The sequence below is a fragment of the Rhinolophus sinicus genome, linkage group LG03 (assembly GCF_036562045.2).
Source record: "Rhinolophus sinicus isolate RSC01 linkage group LG03, ASM3656204v1, whole genome shotgun sequence".
Taxonomy (NCBI): domain Eukaryota; kingdom Metazoa; phylum Chordata; class Mammalia; order Chiroptera; family Rhinolophidae; genus Rhinolophus; species Rhinolophus sinicus.
In genome coordinates this window covers 110,144,680-110,163,966 of record NC_133753.1, presented here as the reverse complement: position 1 = coordinate 110,163,966, position 19,287 = coordinate 110,144,680, and the positions used below count along the sequence as shown (strand labels likewise).

The 19,287-nt window shown below is 41.6% G+C and overlaps 1 protein-coding gene across 8 annotated transcripts; it reads left to right on the top strand.

Moving 5' to 3' along the window:
- Positions 1-1,564: 1,564 nt before the first annotated feature.
- On the top strand, positions 1,565-16,166 carry ZNF655 (zinc finger protein 655). 8 transcript variants are annotated; one of them, XM_019718346.2, is made up of 6 exons: positions 1,565-1,721; positions 2,684-2,846; positions 4,000-4,085; positions 4,481-4,607; positions 11,573-11,677; positions 12,193-16,137. In XM_019718346.2, exons 2-6 carry the CDS (start codon positions 2,711-2,713, stop codon positions 13,587-13,589), a joined length of 1,851 nt encoding a protein of 616 aa, XP_019573905.2. In that variant the 5' UTR covers positions 1,565-1,721; positions 2,684-2,710; the 3' UTR covers positions 13,590-16,137. The 8 variants fall into 8 exon arrangements, with proteins under 8 accessions (XP_019573905.2, XP_074184608.1, XP_019573908.1 ...); XM_019718347.2 differs by lacking the exon at positions 1,565-1,721 and adding an exon at positions 1,767-2,022; XM_074328507.1 differs by lacking the exon at positions 4,000-4,085.
- Positions 16,167-19,287: the final 3,121 nt, after the last annotated feature.

Genomic DNA, 19,287 nt, shown 5'->3' with positions numbered 1-19,287 from the left:
ATGAGTTGGTTAATTGTTTCCACCTGTTATCTGAGGAACCCTTGAAAGAAAATTTTGCTTAGAAGCAAAGGAGTAGCTACTGTTTCTTACCACTCTTTGTTAGGGATTGATGCTATTGGTGGGAAGTAGACCCTTAAGTTGGTCCCTCCTGTCGTCCTCTCACTGGAGCAAACTAAAGTCAGCTAAAACTTAGACACAAATGCACCACTGCCAGTTTGCTCATCTCTACTGGAGAAATGCAGCACTCTGCTAATAGGTACAATTTGTGGGAAAATAGCAACTCAGGAAAGAACCCCAAACTTACAGCTATCCTAGAATATTAGAAGAGCTGTTAATGAAAAGGAGAAAGTAATGTGTAATCTGTTGTCCCAGGGATCTCAACAGGAAAAAGACATCACCAGGGGGGTATATTTCTGTTCAACAGAAGAAAGTGTCTAGCTGGAGCTGTCCAGCAAGCAACTGGCTAAGCAGTGCATTTTCTATGTTAATGCCGATTCCATTGTGACAGGGATACTGTTAACTAGAGAGATTGTGTCATAGTAGGAAGTTATACCGTGTTTCCCTGAAAATAAGATCTAGCCGGACAATCAGTTCTAATGCATCTTTTGGAGCAAAAATTAATATAAGACCCGGTCTAATATTATAAGACCTGGTATTACATTATATTAATTATATTATACCCGGTCTTATAGAATAAGACCGGGTCTTATATTAAATTTTGCTCCAAAAGATGCATTAGAGCTGACTGTCCGGCTAGGTCTTATTTTCAGGGAAACAAGGTATTAAACCAGGGATACTAAAGGAGGAAAGAAAGGGAAGACACATCAGAATATGAAGCTGACGTAGTTTGAAAAAAACATATAGAATGCCACGCTTTTGATTTTTCTTATAATTTGATATCAAATAGCATTTAAGGATATTTGATTTGTGAGCTTAAACAAAGGAGTAATATCTAAAGTTCCCTCCACTTTTTTGATTCTGCAAGAGACTTGCCAGTCCCTAGCGGATCTATTTCCACCACAAGACATCGCATTCCCTAAGGATCCAGAAGTTATAATGTCCTAAGGGATTCTGTCCTAGCACGGGGCCTGCCTGTCCACGTCCTCCGTGCTTACCTATCCTTGTTTCTGCACAGTCCAGCCTTTCCCCAGGTATGTGGCTCTCTTCCAGTCTCAGTTTCTCTTCCACTTCAATATGCTCAATGCTCCCGCCTTCCCCCAAGAACTTCAGTAGATTCCGATCCCAGGATTTTCTGTAGTCCTCATTATCACCGAAGCGCCTTCAATCGTCTCTTTAATAAATGTACTCTATACCCTTGTGCTAGTTCCCTACCGGCTGACTCCTGGAAGTCGGACCATTAGGGCTGAAGCAGGGAAGGGCCAGCGGAAGCCCTTTCCCAAGTCCGGGGCTGTCATGGTCATTACTGGTATACTGGCTAGAGGCAGCCAGCGAGTTTAGCAGAGGAGACGAAGCCGGAAGATTGACACGGAAAAGCGACCCAAGCCGCCTTCCGTAGTTCCCACCTTTTACCCGACGCCCTCATCCGGGGCCCTCATCCGGGGTCCCGCCCTCCGCACCAAGCCGTCGGACTCCGCCTCCGGAAGTGCCACCGAGAAGCGCCGGCCTCCAAGCGGTGTAGAGCGACTCCCGAAAGCCCAGGGTGGCCCGGCGAGCAAAGGTGTCTGCGACAGGACGGCAGTTTAGCCCGCATTTCCACTTGGGTGAGTCCCCGGAAGCCGTCCTGGGGTCGCAGTGGGGTTGGCTCCCTGTTTAGCCTCCGGGGGAGGAGGAGGAGGTGTCCGGTCCTGCCCGCCGCGCTTTGCTTCCCCAGGAGCGCGCGGGGCGGATGGTGCGAGGGCCTGTTTCACCTCAGTCGGTATTTGCCCCGATGCCCCGCGGACTGAGGGCCCGGCTGTCAGGACCCGGTGACTGCCCTGGAGTGAACAGGGTCTCTGTGAGCCGCCTCGCCCTTTTGGGACCGAGTCTTCACCTAACAGGGAAGTGGGAGAAGGGCAGCGCCGGGTGAGGCATTCTGAGGACCGGGCGCAAGGGCCCTGTTTTAGTGTTGCGGAAGGGAGACGGAACCCTGTCGCGTCCTTGGGTTTGAAGGACACCAGTCAAACCTGTTCGAATAATAGCTCTTCCCTGGGTTACTGTCAGGATTGTGGGAAAAGGCCTGCCTGCCTAGTTTGAGTAAGCGAAGGGTCTGACTCCAAACGTGAAATTTTGTTATTTAGACAGGACCATTTAGTCATTGAATGTGGGCTGACGTGGTGTTTACCAAGTAATTCCTAAGGGCCTGCTTTAAAAAAAATTAATGAGCAATCATAAGTGGCATATTTCTCTGGTTACAAACTTGGGCTTTGAAAGAAGTTTGTAAATTTCGAATATTTTAAACTTTCCACAGAAATCTTTATACTATTAAATTGTACTTTCTTGATTGTGTTTGAAATACCACAAATTCCGATTTAGTGGAGTTCAAATAAACCTGCATTCTTGGAGCGTATGATTTGGTTCTCAGCTATTTAAAACTGAATAATATCCACTTTTCCTTTTGTAGTTTAATTTTATTGACTATTTTTTATTGACTACAATATATAAGATACTTTGCTAAGTCCTGAGGATATGAAATGATGGGCTGTTTTAATTTATTACAATAATTTCTCCTAATCTCACTCCACAGTGATGGTCATTGTTCTCCAGAACAGGGATGGAGGAAATATCAGCCCGGGAAGCAGCAGGATCATCAAGGGTCCAGTTTCAATCTTTGGAGACCCAGTATGAGGGTCTGCCCCCAGAGCCTCAGGTCGTGCAGGACTCCGCCATGGAACAGGGACTCACTGGGGGTAAGGCCAAGAGAGCACTGACATCCAGGAGAACGGGAGTGTAGAGTTGCTCCCAGGCCTGGGACTTCAGTAAGAAGATGGCCCCTGGAGGGAGGTCTGGAAGGGAGGGCAGATGCTCAGTCCTGGTCTGGGACCCTCTATTAAGGGCAGCCCATCTTTCCTTAAAAGACAGAGGTGGTCACTCACTTTGTTCCAGCTGTTTTTGTTCATACAACCTTCACTTTATTCCAGTTACCACAGCCACAATAATTTCTAAGATATGCTGCCTTTGCCACATCTCACAATCCCTGCCTGGCTTTCACTTCCTCTTAGGTTTGGGGCCTGTCCCTCACCCTGTTCCCTTCACTTAGTTTCGCTGCACTTTGATAACTTTGTGTGCTTTGCCACCTGCTGTTCTATTGCAACTGCAGTGTTTGTGACTAATCTAACTTTGATAAAGAAAGCACCCATTAATTCCTTGGTTGAGTGCAAGGAATTGCCTGTATGAATGTATACATGTCACATTGACTCTATGATATAACATTTTTATGTACTGTTTAGATAGGTTGATCTGTCTTGTACTTCCTTTGTTTTGTAAGAATCTTAGCTTACTTGTGGCCAACTGCAGTGCCTGAAATAACTTGTGTCAGTGACACTGAGTGCCACAGTATGTAGAGTGCTGTGAGGAACTTGGGGAGTGTGGAAAGGATTATGAGGAAACAGATGACCATTCCTTATTCTTAGGGGCCTTACACACTGGTTGCAGAGACACCGTCCATTAATAAGAGAAAGGCTTAGTGATGTTTACAGAACAGTGTTTGGGAAAGGGTCAGAAGTCTACTAAATCACCGTGGTCCTGCACCAGTCACTGCGAGTCCTTATGCTTTGCTTTGCCCATCTGCAAAAGAGGTATAGTGCTTCCCCTTCTGTTAGAGGAATGTCATGTCATGAGGATAAAGTGAAACATGAGATTTCATAATAAAATCCTCTATCACGGGTCTAAACATGTGTAAGCAGGGTATGCAAGTTCTGAGGAGCAGAGTACACACTCAATACCTGATAAATGTTCATTGGTTTTACTAGAATGTTGATGTGAAGAAACGTCCCACTGACTCCTGTAAGGGAGCCCTAGGGAAGGGCTGCTCTCACTCTTGGCTCCTTTCTCCTCCCTTAGCTCCACCTGTTCCCCAGGTGCCTGCTCTTCCCCACGAGGGAAGCCCAGGAGACCAGGCAGCTGCACTCCTGACAGCCAGGTACCAGGTGAGCTGAGGAACCCTCTGCTTTTCCTCAGGGACTATTGCTGCTGACTGAGTGTGGCCTTTCCCTCATCCCTTCTGTAAACCTTGCTTGGAATTTTTTTCAGTAGCAGACCCCAGTTTGGGAACTGATTCTCTCCAGAGACCTGGACTTCACACAGACCACCTTCCCGTCTTCCTAACACCACCAGCAAAACACTGTTTCTTTGTCCCTGGTGCTGTGCTGGGCGCTTATGAGATGTTAAAGGGTTGTGGAATTTGTTCCCTCAATTCTAATCTGTTCTCACTCCTCCCGACATAAGTACACACGGGAGATCTCTCTGTATTGTCTCCTTCGTTCTCTGGCCGTGGTGCTGTCATGGCCTCCTTCCCCAGAGCAGCCAGGCTGTGTTATTTCAGGAGTTTGTGACATTCGAGGATGTGGCTGTGCACCTTACCCGAGAGGAATGGGGATGCCTGGACCCTGTTCAGAGGGAGCTCTACAGAGAAGTGATGTTAGAGAATTATGGGAACGTGGTCTCGCTGGGTAAGGACTGTCTTTTTATTCAGTTTACCTGTTGGGATTTCTGTACTGAGTAGGTATGAGGTTTCTGAGAAAGTAGAGTGTGGCTCAGATTCCTGGTCTTAGAACCTTTGAATCCTCCATCTTTAAGGTCATCTCCTCCAGGAGTGGTTTTCCTTTGGGAGTTTCAGGGTAAGACATTCTACTCCTTATCCTGAGTTAACAGTTCCTGCTTTTGTGGGGTATCTGGTTAGAAAAGGGAAACTTGCTTGTGCTTTGCCTAAGTTCTTACCTTTCTTGTCTTTTCCTTTTTTATGAGAGACTCTAGAGCAGGGGTATCAAAACTTTTTTCAACGTTTTTTACCAAGGGCCATATGCGGTAAAATACACAAACAGCCGGGCCACTCACTCGAGGTGAAGTACATATTGCCTCACCTGGTTTATTTAAGTAAACTAAATATATTTTTGGAATTTGCTGTGGGCCAATTAACAATGGCTCATGGGCCTTAGTTGGCCCGCGGGCCGCAGTTTTGACACCCTTACTCTAGAGCCTCCCAACCCACAAGCAGACTCTTTCCTTCCTGGTAATTCAGTGCTCCTGTATCCGAGTTTCCCGTTTTCCTCAGAAGAAGAAATGCCATTTTTAGAGAGAGGCTAAAGTCCTTGTTAAGTAATCCCTCTTAAGATCCCTAAATTCATCTCCAAGCAGACAGAATTTGAGAGACTTCATTTAAAGACACGACTCACTGTACTACATTTCAGTGCGTCACCCAGGTGGTAACCCTAAGTAATCTCATCCCCAGGAGTGGAAGTCTCAGACTTAAACCAAGTCTCTCCTTTGTCGTTTGGATGGTACAGTGGGCAGCAGAGGTTAGGCAGCCTGTGGTGCTGGAGAAACATCAGTGGGGCTGTTGGCAGCCCTTTTGATGTGAGCACTGCTCCTTTTTCTCTTTCTTTTTTTGCCTGTCCCTGCTTTTGTTCAGTTCCTTTTATTTATGTATGTCACAGTTATTCTTTTATTAATCTCAGTTATTCTTTTCTCTTTGTCTCTCTTTTTGCTTTGCCTATGCTGGTGGCATCCAGGGTGTTGCTTTGTCTCCTCGATTACACTCAGGATTAAAGAGATCTTCTTGTCTGTGGGGAGGCAGCCTGCCCACTGGGAAAGTTTTTAGCGTGTTTTCCATTCCTGGCTCTTTGATCTTTATAGGCATACTTCTCCGTCTTCCCACCACCCGGATTCATAGTGTGAATTCCTGCCCGGCCCTGAGTCATACCCAGGCAAGTGCTTTCTCTGGAGAAACACTTGCAGTCCTTTCGGCAGGAATCTCCAAGAGATGGCCCAAGTATCGGCTTCCCATCGATATTGCTCGTCCCTGCTCGGAAACTCCTTTTCCACAATTATAAGATATTACACTTGATTGATGGAATAGATGCTCCCCAGGATGCCACCACTATGTAAAATTGCAGCTCCTCAAATGACCTTTGTTAAATTTCTGAAGGGCCCAGGAAGCCCTCGGTTGCACCAGATGCATTTTGAATCCTGAGTTCATTCAGAAGCCGCGGTTGGTGGCCATCTACTTGTGTTCTGAGAAACCACAAAGTTCAACTCCAGCTCTTCATTTATGATCTTTTCATGTTATTTCAGGATGTGGAATGTATGCTGTGCGCCCCTCTTTTTCTGTAGTGAACAGGACCTGCCCCGTGTGTTGACTAACTCTCCTGCGACCCCTGGGCTTTCCTCATATTTAACATTCTCGTCTTCTTCAAGTCCCTGTGGCCCCTTCCAGGGTCCTGCCTTTGTCCCCTTTATTCTTTTTTGCTAAATAGATTGATGCATTTATATGACCTTTCCCGATCAACTGTTCGTTAGCTCTGTTCTTGATGGAGGGGAAATGGGAGGGCAAAAGAGTTCAATTTCTTTATTTCAGGGTATCAACTTGAATGTATAACAACTTTGTATATTGTACAATGATATGTAATTGTAAGATACTGTTAATTTTATCTAATAATTACATAATTTCCAACAGTTTATCTGTCTACTTTTTGGAGTAAAGAAACTTCTTAACAGCTTAATCAGCCAAATAACACAGCATGCTATTGGACTGAATTTCATCCCATTTCCTCTGTCATCTCTGCACATACAGGACACGCATGCACACTCACACATACTGGGCACAAATGCATACAAGAAATCCTCCTCAGTTTGCTTTTGTGACCAAGTTAGCAGCATCTCTTTAGTAATTAGTTTTTACAGTTTTGGGGAAGTCATTTTCATATTTGTGGGTTCAGCAAACTCCATGTAAGATTTAAAGTTACACACTTAATTAACAGCTTTATGTTTGGTGTTATAAAATTGAGACTTTATAATTCAGTCCCTGACTTAGCAGCCCTACATTCCAGTTTATATCTTTTTATCATGGCGGTAGCTCTGAGTTGTATTTGCCACAGACATCAGAACTTTAGTCCTTTGGTTAAGTGCTTTGACTATGCTAAGTATGTAGTAAATGTACAGAATATGAACAACTGAGTAAAAGAATGAAAAAAATAGCTAAAAAGTCATAATTTTCATTACCAAATCTAAAAGCATATTCTGTTGACAGTGTGTAAATTACTGGCTTGATGGTCATACCCAAAGGGAAGTAATCTGTGACTTGGTGCTTAAAATGAAGATTAAGACTGGGAAAGAGACTTGGATTGCATTTCACATGGGCTAGTTTGGCAGGTGCCCTATTAATGACAGCATTAGAAACATACTTATCAAAATTCTAGTTGAAGGTAAGTGAGTTGATAAATCAGGAATGTTTGACATTTACCCTTTACTTTTTGAAATTGATGTCCTGAGGACAAAAATGATTTTGTATAGACTGTCCTACTGTCACAGCTGTTTACTATTTATTGAGCATCCAATATGTTTCTAGGTACTATATACCATTTACTAGGTACTATATCTCATTTAATCCTTAACCCTGTGAGCAGGTATTATTCTGTTTTATACCTGAGGAAACTGAGGCTCAGAGAAGGTGAGTGATCCACTCAGGGTCTGAGCTGGGCGTGGGACTCAGATCTGACTCTGAAACCCATGCTCTGTTTCAGTGTTTTGTGCCTTTAGTACAATTAGTTAAACCACATGTGGCATTTTTTATATTTTTATGGCTTTGTACTCTGATGATAATTAAAAACGGCCAAGATAAATAGGATAGATAGGCATAAGGTTGTACAGTTTGGGAGCAGAAAAGACATACATTCATGAAGAAGTAAAATTGCTAGGGATATATTCCTTTATAATAGGTATATACACAAAAAGATATTGCTAAGGAAAGATTTTATTTGTGTATTTGTTAAGGACCAGGAAAGAAAGGCATGAAGCTTCCAAATGGCTAAACTTTAGCACAAGTCTGGTATAAGCAGCAAACCAAATAATGAGGTATATATATATTTTATATCATTTATTTATTTTTATTAGTTTCAGGTACACAAAACAACGTAATAGACATTTATCATTTATATCCCTCACACAGTGATAATCCTCCCCCCCCCACCATCTACTACCCCTCTGACATTGCATACAGCCATTATTTTAAATGTTACTTTTAAAGACCGGATTAAGTTAAAAATAGATCTAATTAGAAAATGGTCAAGGTTTAAATTTTAAAAATCAAAAGGTTTTAATAAAAGATAATTTTAGATAGGAAAAATTTTAAAGCAAATACATATTTTGAAAGCACAGTTTTGACTTAAATTTAGTAAAAGGCATTCAGGCCAATGGCAAGAAAACCTGCCTTAATGATTTCTGTGACCCTGTGGTAGATTGGAAAGAATATAAACTGGAATCAGACTTGGGTTCCACTTAGCAGCTGTGATATGCTGAGCAAATATTTAAACTGACACTCATTTTCTTCATCTCTAAAACATGAAAAATAATGTCTACCTTTCTGGTTTGTGCCAAGGATTAAATTAGATTATGTAAGTACCTGGCTCATAACCGTGTTTACTCGATAATAAGACCTAGCCAGACCATCAGCTCTAATGCGTCTTTTGGAGCGAAAATTAATATAAGACCTGGTCTTTACTATAATACTAGACCAGGTCTTAATATTAATTTTCGCTCCAAAAGACGCATTAGAGCTGATGGTCCGGTTAGGTCTTATTTTCGGGGAAACACGGTAGTAGTTACATAAATGTTTGTTTGGAAAGGACACAACTGATAGGAGCTTTGGATCAGATTTTCTTTTTTTTTTAAATCTTACTGGGGAATACTGGGGACAGTGTGTATCTCCAGGCAGTTGTCCTTCAATCTAATTGTGGAGAGTGCAGCTCAGCTCCAAGTCTAGTCGCCGTTTTCAGTCTTTAGTTGCAGGGGGCGCAGCCCACCATCCCATGTGGGACTTATTGTTGAGAGCTCGCACTCTAACCATCTGAGCCATCCGGCCACCCCTCCGGAAGCTCAGCGACAGCTCATTGTTTTCAATCTAGTTGTGGAGGGCGCAGCTCACTGGCCCATGCCGGCATCAAACTGGCAACCCTGTTGTTCAGAGCTTGTGCTCTAACCAACTGAGCCATCCGCCGCCCCTTTACTAGATTATTTTAAAGCCAGGTTCTAAAATAAGACTGTCTGGGTTTGTGCTCTGGCTTCACCATTTATGACCTTGGGCAAGTTAATTAACGAATCTTCATTTTCCCATTTCTAAAATGGGTACAATAATAGTTCATACCTCAAAAAGGTATGGTGAGTATTGAGTGAAAGCTTGTAAAGCTCTTGGTGTGGTTCTTTGCACCTACTAAATGCTTAGTAAACAGTAAACCTTAGCTTAATATTTTGATGATACAGATGACTTTAAGTCTGTATCTTGAACCCTGTTTGCTCTTGTAAACTGCAATCTTGTATCTCTAACTGCCAGCTAAGCATTTTCTCTTATACCTTTCTACGTTACTTTAAACACAAATCTAAAATCAAACCCTTCATCCTACATGAAGATCTTTTTTGTTGTGCGTATGTGATTTAAGTGTAGATACAGAGTAAATAACCAAAATTTATTTCAGTTATCAAAGTTTAGAAGCACCTTAATATCTCAAAGTTAAAAGTTGCAAATTATGTTATCAGAATTCTGAGCAGAATAGTTGCTGCTTTATGCCACACTAACGTTTTCTTAAATTGCAAAACTATTTCATTTGACATGGAAGATCTTAACTAAGTTAAGTGTGCAAAAGGAGAATCGACTGTTTGCCCAGAAGGAATTCAGAAACACAGTAAATATCTTTTTTTTTTTAAAGATTTTATTGGGGAAGGGGAACAGGACTTTATTGGGGAACACTGTGTACTTCCAAGACTTTATTCCAAGTCAAGTTGTTGTCCTTTCAGTCTTAGTTGTGGAGGGTGCAGCTTAGCTCCAGGTCCAGTTGCCATTGCTAGTTGCAGGGGGTGCAGCCCACCATCACTTGCGGAAGTCGAACCAGCAACCTTGTGGTTGAGAGCCTGCGCTCCAACCAACGGAGCCATCCGGGAGGCAGCTCAGCTCAGGGTGCTGTGTTCAAGCTTAGTTGCAGGGGGCGGAGCCCACCATCCATTGCGGGACTCCAGGAGTTGAACTGATAACCTTGTGGTTGAGAGCCCACTGGCCCATGTGGGAATCGAACTGGCAGCCTTCGGAGTTAGGAGCACGGAGCTCCAACCGCCTGAGCCACAAGGCTGGCCCCAGTAAATGTCAGTCTTATAATCTGTTCTGATCTCTCTGCTCATAGGCTCTCATATGGAATCCCAAGAGAGCAGCTGTTGCTTTATCATATTTTCCAGGCCCAATGCCCTTTTTAAAACGTTGGTTATCTGTTATATGCTGACTCTTGGGCACAGAATTGGCACTCAGTGAGCAGCTCTTAAATAAATTATTAATCAGAACAAGTGCAAGATACAAGATACATGGGTGTTTGTTATCAAAGAGTTTATAAATCAGGTAGAGATGAAGATACTAGAAACCAATTTTTAAAAAATGTATAAACTCCATTATATAATGACATGCCAGGATAAGAGGAACAGATAAATTTTGTAGACATTCAGTAAGTGGAGAGAAAGGCTTTTGGAGATGAGAGGATTGAGCTAGACCTATATGTGTGCTACTAGAAGCTTTCTGGGCTGAACACATATAAAATAATGCCCCTTTGATACTATAATAGTTCTGCCCCTTCAGAAGCTCATTGCCTCTTTCTTTCACTTTAAAAGAGATTAGATCTTCCCAGTCCATTATGCAAGCCAGACAAAGACCATTTTATGTAAAGATGCACTTTTATTGTACTTGCTTCACTATATCATATTATAGTTATTTATATCTCTGTCTCTGCATTTAAGAGTGTAAAGTCCTTGAAGGGATGGACCTTTCCTGCTTGGCTCTTTATCCCCTGCACACTTTGCATAAATGTTTGTTGGATAAACAAGAGTGTAAGCTCCTAATGGGTGAGAATGTGTCATATTATTCTTTGTTTCCTCATGTGAATTGAAATGAATTGTTTCTTGAGATTGGTCCTAGGAATATTTATTCAGGCTTCACTGATTCTGTTGCTACAGTTCAGCTCACCCTGCAACAGGGCTTGAGTATTCACTTTTCTCCAGTCCAGCAAAGTTGTAATTTTGATTACCTGGATTTTGACTAGGTCTAATACTATAGACCAGGTCTAACACAAGATTGATCTATAAGCAACAGATGAGGACTGAAAATAATAATTTCTGTGAAATTATCCCGTGCACAAATTCCCTTGTCTGAGGAATGTTAGATGACTTCTCTTGCTCCCAAAAGGCATCAGCCTGCCCCTTACTAACACGCCTCTTTCTAGAGTACAAATAGGAGCTCCTTGTAGAGCATCTTTGCCACTCACGCTTCAGGCTTCCCCAGTGTCTTCTAAGAATTTACTTTCTCCATTAACCATTAGTTAATAGAAAAATGGGTTGGTGTAGTATCTGCTGAAAAATTGCCACATCCCATTTCCTTCTCTGTGAGCAGGATTTCCAATTTTCAAGCCTGATGGGATCTCCCAGCTGGAACAAGATCTACTGGTCTTTGATCTGGAAACTAAGAATAGAGAAGTCTTAAGAGATGACTGCTCAGGTGAGTAAGGCAGAATCAATCAGATGGAATTAGTAGGAAAGTAAAGTCCAGTTGTTGAGCCAAGTTGTAACTACTTTGACAGTCAAAGTGAAGAGCTCTGCCTGTATCACTGAATGGAGAGCTTTTTCCTTTCCCTTCAGTTTTGATAAACTCTTTGCATTTATTTTGTTCCTTGTCATCCACAAGTTGTACTAAGTCCCTATTTAAGTTGCTTATTTTTAATTCTTTTGAACTATTTTCCCTATTAACTCCTTTGAAACACCTTAATTGGTTATCTTCTTAGTCTCATGAAAGTACCTTCTGTTTCTGCCATACCCTGAACCATTTGGATCCTACCTCACTGTTCCTATTCACACCCTTTTATCTGCTGTTGAGATTTTGTGCCTGTGTTTCAGAGTAAATAAACTCTCATCCTGGTAGAGACTAGATTATTTAGTATTTTCCTCTCTGAGTTTTCTTTTTCTAAGCACGGGGTACAGATTATATTTGCATTTTCTATTTATATATTGAATCAGATGGAGATACCAGAGAAGAGAACAAGCTGTTGATTCCTAAGCAGAAAATTTCAGAAGAAGTACATTCATACAAAGTGAGAGTAGGAAGACTCAAAAAGGATATTGCCCAAGTTCCTGAGACTAGAGAAGTGTATAAACCTGAGGACAGATTAGAAAGGCTTCAGGAAATCCTAAGGAAATTTCTCTTCTTGGAGAGGGAGTTTAGGCAAATAACAATCAGCAAGAAAACCTTCACCAGTGAGAAGAACAATGAATGTAATGAACCTGAAAAAAGCTTCAGTCTGGAATCTACCCTTGATACAGATCAGAAAGATCTTAGAATACAGAACATTGATGACATTGATAAGTACGACATGAGCCTCAACCAGAATTCAGCTGCTGATAAACAGGAACACATAAATCTAACACAGGATTTTCAGAGTAGTGAATATAAAGAAAGCTTGATGGAGCTCTCCCACCTTAGTAAATGTGAAAGCATTCCTACCACTGAGAAATTCTATAAATGTGATGCATGTGAGAAAGTCTTCCACCAGAGCTCAGCCCTTTCTAGACATCAGAGAATTCATACCAGAGAGAAACCCTACAAATGTAAAGAATGTGAAAAATCTTTCAGTCAGAGTTCAAGTCTTAGTCGACATAAAAGAATACATACTAGAGAAAAACCCTATAAATGTGAAGTGTCTGATAAGTCCTGTGAGTCATCTGACAAATCCTCTAGTCAGAGCTCAGGCATAATTCAGCATAAGAGGATTCACACTAGAGCAAAATCTTACAAATGTAGCAGTTGTGAAAGAGTCTTCAGTCGTAGTGTACATCTTACTCAACACCAGAGAATTCACAGAGAGAGGCCCTGTAAGTGTACTGTATGTGGCAGTGACTTCTGTCATACCTCATACCTAGTCGAACATCAGAAAGTTCACTGTGAAGAGAAAGCCTATGAATACAATGAATGTGGGTTGACCTTTATTAAACATCAAGGAATTCGTCTCAGAGAAAAGCCCTATACATGTAATGAATGTGGGAAAGACTTCAGATTGAATTCCCATCTTATTCAGCATCAAAGAATTCACACAGGAGAAAAAACACATGAATGTAATGAATGTGGAAAAGCTTTCAGTCAAACCTCATGCCTTATTCAGCATCACAAAATTCATAGGAAAGAGAAATCCTCTGAGTGTAATGATTATGAAGAAAGTTTTAATCATAGCTCAGATCTTGTCCTACAACGAGAAGTCCTCACCAGAGAAAAAGCCTTTGATTGTGATGCATGGGAAAAGAACCTCAGTCAGAGAGCACACCTTGTTCAACATCAAAGAATTCATACCAAAGAGAAACCTTACGAATGTAATGAACATGGGAAGACATTTAGTCAAGTTCAGGCCTCATTCAACATCTGAGATTTCACCCCAGGGAGAAATCATGTATGTACTGAATATAGTAAAACCTTCAATTATAGCTCAACCTTTATTCAGTATCGGAGAGTTCACACCAGAGAAACCCTCTGAATGTGACAAATGTAGTAAAGCTATTAGTTAAACTCAGTCGATGCCTGCAAACCCATACCAATGAACAAACCTACGAATATATTGAATGTGGTAAATGCTTCATGCTATGTTCATACCTTAGTCACCATTGGAGAATTCATACAGGAATAAAATTTCATCACTAATGAATGTGAAAAAAACCTTCAGTCAAAGACACTACCTTGTTCATCATCAAATTCATTCCATGCAGAAAGCCTATGAATGTAATCAATGTGTGTAGGGATGGGGGGAGTGGGGGGGAAGATTCAATCATATTTCAATCCTCATTCAACATCAAAGAATCCATACCCTGGAGAAATCATTTGAGTGTAGGAGTTCAAGTCTTTTTCATCATCGGAATACCTGCACCAGACCAGAATCTGGTATAATGCAAATGGAAAAATTTATTGCCATATTTCAGGCTTTATTCGACATAAAAATGTTGGAGAGAAAATTGTTTATTGTTTGTATATGAAATCATTAATATATAGTTCCAGTCTTTTTCATTGCAAAAGAATCTATTCTGAGGAGTGACTTGGTGAATTCAGTGCTGTTTTATTACGGCATTGTTTTATTTAATATAATAGGTATTGTATGTAACTATGTGTACTTTATTTATGGAATTCATTTAAGCTATTTTTATTTTAATATAGCCTATAAACATTTTATTTCCTGAAATTGGTACTTATTATTCACAGCTTCCCTAAGGTATTACTCCAATGTTAAAACATCAGCATCTGGAATATAGCTCATTTAGCTTTTTCTGCTGTTCTCAGCCCAAATTCTCTCCAAAACAGACTGTTGGGCCTGCTCTTTTTTGAGAACCCTACATACTCGTTTCCAGCCACAGCACTTGAATTCCTATGGATTTCTCCATTCTCTTAAGCGCCTTGGACTGGTGGTTTCCTAGTTTTAAGCTTTTCACCAGCAGGTATGCCTTCCCTACTTGATGTTGCTATTCTGGTGTCTTCTTTCATAAAGTGAAGCAACTTCCTTTAAATTGGATTTCCACATCCTGTTCATCCATGAGTATGAATAATTCTGTCTCCCCTGAGTTCATGGCAGGCAGCTAAACATTTTAAAGTGATGCCCAGGTTCTTAGCTGCCTGTCTGCGTCCACAGCCCTCTAAGAGATGATAAGGACATCAGGGAGCCGATGAGATTATGGTGGGCTAGCTGCATTCAGCGCTTGTTCTGCATGTCTGAGTTTAGAATCACTTTATATACTTCCATTGAAGACCAGCAAAATGCTTAGGTCTGCTTTTGATAGGGCAAAACATAAAGAATATAAACTATTAGGTTGATGCAAAAGTAATTGTGGTTTAAAAGGTTAAAAATAATTGCAAAAACCGCAGTTACTTTTGCACCAACCTAATAAAAAATTCAAAGAGCTTCATAAGAGAGAGCTCAGCCTTCCAACAAAAATATTACTGTTCTTAGGTAATATCTCTAGAGAGAGTATTTCAAGAGAGTGGCAGGTCTGTTCCTGGTAAAATTTTAACTGTTACGATTGCTTTATCTATTTTAATTTCTGTCCCCAGTCTTCCCTCATCAATCCAGGACAGTATTTGAAGTGGGGGCTTTGTGTGTAATTATTTATCATTATCACACTTTTGTATTTTACTAGACTCTACAAGCCATGTAAAAGAACATGGGTTTCTTGATTGATAAAAGTGATCACAGATGTTGGCTCCAGAGTTCATCGTAACGCCTACCGTGTTTCCCCCAAAATAAGACCTAGCCAGACCATCAGCTCTAACGCACCTTTTGGAGCAAAAATTAATATAATACCGGGTCTTATATTACAGTAAAATAAGACTGAGTCTTATATTAATTTTTGCTAACCAAAAGGTGCATTAGAGCTGATGGTCCGTCTAGGTCTTATTTTGGGGGAAACACGGTAGCAATAGTTCGTGATTCTTTAGATAATGTCAAAGCATTTTATTGTATTTTTCCATCTTAAGCTTCATAACGTTTTGTGAATAAGACAAGTGTTATTTAAAATTCTAGTCATTCCAGCAATTGAGGCCTTCATAGTTCAGATGTTATAATATTCACGAGGGATCCTCAACAAATATATAAAAATGTATTGCTCGCTTTATAAGCATCTTACAGCTAACCTCTAGGATAGTTCTGCCACTATGTTTTACCTCTTAGCATCAGCAAGCTTAGGATCCCATCAGGGCAAGGGAGGGATCTAAACGAATTGATCTAAATGTAAAAGCAAATGAAAATGCATGTTTTTTCCCTGTTAATGAACGTGTATACCTTTACTTGTAAAGACTAATAGTCACCTCCGGTGATTATGAAACAGAATTAATCCGTAAATAGTAGAATATGTAAAAATCACATGTATGCATTTGGTTTAACAATGTGCTTTTGTACCTCCACTTGAATAAAGATGTGTTTGATACTCTGAGAATCTGTTTCAAATAAAATCTGAAGGCCTTAGCCAGAAGCATTTGGAAATTTTGGAATCATCTTCCTGGCTGCAACTCAGTTCCTTCCAAAAACCTGTTTCACAACAAGAGTGGGTCACTCTCCTGTGTACTGGTACCTGCTCTTCCATCGATCTCTGGAGGAACAATGTCTGAATGTTTAGGATTTAAAGAGTTACTCGATTGGGATGCTGTCTACATAAGAGGAAATCATTTGAGGTTTCAGTAGAAGTAGGCAGAATGTGTTTTTCTTAATAAATACATTTTTAAAAATGAAAAACCAAAATAATCCTCAAGAGCAAGTAACCTGCCACTTTAAGCTTGCGGATGTTTAATCAGTCCAAATAATGAGTTTGAGTTCTTTGTCTTTTTCAGTCTTGAAGTTTGGAAAGGGAAGAGAAGAAATCTAATAGTTGAGGGACATCTAATTTTATCTGTCTTCTGTCTGTCCACTCACCAAGTGTACATGTATGTACATATTCAGACTTAATCCTCACAACTACTCTGCAAGGGAACTAGCTCTGTTATTCAGAGGCTCTGAGGCATAGAGAGGTTAAAGAACTTCGTAGGTCACACCGCAAGTTCAAAGTCAGGTCTGTTTGACTCCAGAGTTTTCCATCATCATGAAATTGGTGTTAGACACCAACCAGAGAAGTTTTCTTTGATAGCTCTTCATTCCCTGTTACAACCCAATGATTCGCTATTACGGTTTGCAGCTAATTCTAAATGCACCCAGAGCTCTCTGGTATACTAGGGGCAAATATCCCAATATCTTGTGGGAGCTAGTCAGAGACCCCCGCCCCCTCCTTGAAACAGGCTTAGACAATTTTAACAATGACGGGCCACAGGTCAAAGCTTCCAAATTCCTATTTCCTGCCAAGACACCCCAAATCCCATCACTAGATTTATATTTCCATTTTTTCTGCTAACTAGAACTTGCTGATGGACATGTATCTTTACCAAGATATACTGTCACCTCTGGTTATATATAAAGCAGTGGAGCAAAGCAGGTAATGGAAAAATCAAGTTTGATTCCTCGGTTTCGGCTTGAGCAAAGGAGGGATAGAAGTAGACTGGAGAGGGAGCATGCTACAGGAGGAGCAGGGGGAGGATTGCAGGCACGAAAGCACGCCGGAGGCCTGTACATGAAAGAGTATGGCATTTTCAGGTAATGAGCTCTGGAGAAATGCCTCATCCTAGGAAATGGCATATGGGTAACAGGAAGTTCAAGAATGAAGTTCAAAGGAGGCCCATGGGGTGTCATCTCAGCAAAGCATAATGGGCTTCCCACATCTGAAAATGTAACCTCATCTATCTAGTAACACAGTTGCCAGACACTATGATATTCAGTGCTGGCCAAAGGATACAGTTAAATGGATTAAACCATCCACTGAGTGAAGATGAGCAAATTGTCAAAGCAATGGCTTAGGAATTAGACATACCTGTGTTTGAACTTTGCTGTTTACTTACTAGCTGTGTGACTGGAAATTTTACGTAGCCTCTAGTTTTCTTGTCTGTATAATGTTAATAACAGCATGAAAATTAATGTAAAATGTACTGTGCCCAAAAGTTATTAATATAAACACTAATATAAAAACCTGTAAAAATAGAACAGATGTTTAGATAGAAGGGAGATAAAATTTTAAAAAGGGAATCAATGAGCAAGCATTTAACAGTGGAGTACTAGCATTGCCCAGGAAGGGATACCCTGGGTTTGGAGAACTTAAACATGACTAGAGAAATCAGGCATCCTGGGCTGTGATAGGAACTGCCTCCCTACAGGGACTCCCTGCTGGAGTCAGCAAACTGTGACATCTGACTCTTCTAACATTTGTATCATATGACATCACATTTTCAAAATGGGAGTGTATGAAGGAACCCATGTTTAATCCAGACCATTAAGAGTGATTTCAATCAAATCAGATGGTGCCCTGTACAAATCAAAATAAATGCTGGAATTTTTTATTTTGCTGATGCAACCTATTCACTCTCTTCAGTTTTAGAAAATGGTTAGCCTTTTATATTTGTATTTCATTCATGTTTATAAATTTACAACTTGGGTATAATTACAGGCGTCTATATTTTTCTGCAGTTGCTCATAGTACAAATGTCCACCCTGCCTTCATTGTCCTTCATTGTCCAGGGTGCAGTTAGCACCAGGCTTTGGTTTGAACTGGCCAGGGTTCAAATGCTGCCTCTAGTTGCTAACTACCTCTGCAGCATCTGGCATGTAAGATAGTAAATGTACCAACTTCACAGGATTGTTGTGAGGGTTAATGAGATGTCAGTTTAAGTGCTCCACAACTGGTAGCTGTTATTTCTGCGTTTAGCAGGAAACTACCCTTATAAACAACTCATTTCCTTAACCTTTTTTTCCTGCTTCGACATTTCAAAGGTGCCTCTGGCAAATCTGTACTCCAGGCTCAGAAGGCTCTTTGGATTTGACCTCTTTAAGGCTTTTCTTTCTCATATTGGTATTGGTACCAGTATGTTTCTCCTGCAAAAGTGGGAGGGGCTGGGTTGAAGCGACAAAGGGAGAGAGGACTGGGTGGAATGAGGGCCTAGGTGACGAATTCGGGCCCAGCAGGGTTAACCTGGCCAGTGATTATGAAGAAGAGAGGTGACAGGTGTAGTAAAACAAGGCAGGCAGGAGCGGAGGAGGCAAATGGGGTACACACAAGACAGAGGGAATGAGAAAGAAGGAAACCGATTTAGATGCTCGGTCCACTTAGGCAATGAGGGCAAATAAAGAAATCTGTACCATCCTCCTACAATCCTTTCTGGGGAAGGACAAACACCGAAGGAGGTCCCCATCCCAAAGCCGCTGTGCGCCCAGCTCCCGGTGGAGAACCTGCTTTCGAGATTAGACCTCCAAGCTGCCTAGATAGGACCCGGAAGTGCACACCGAGGAACCCGAGTTCCCAGGCCGCCTACTGGAGGCGGAGGTCGCCCACACCGCGGAGCGCACGGATCGTGTGGGGACAGTGAGTGTCCGGGCTCAGCGATCCCGGGTCTGGGGTGGACAGTGGGGAAGCCCGCTCCGTCGCGGTGGCCGATTCGGGCTGCGGGGCTCCCGTGGGATTGGTGTGGGGCCGCAGGAACCTGCTCGGTCACGGCCGGGGCGCGGCGCCTGG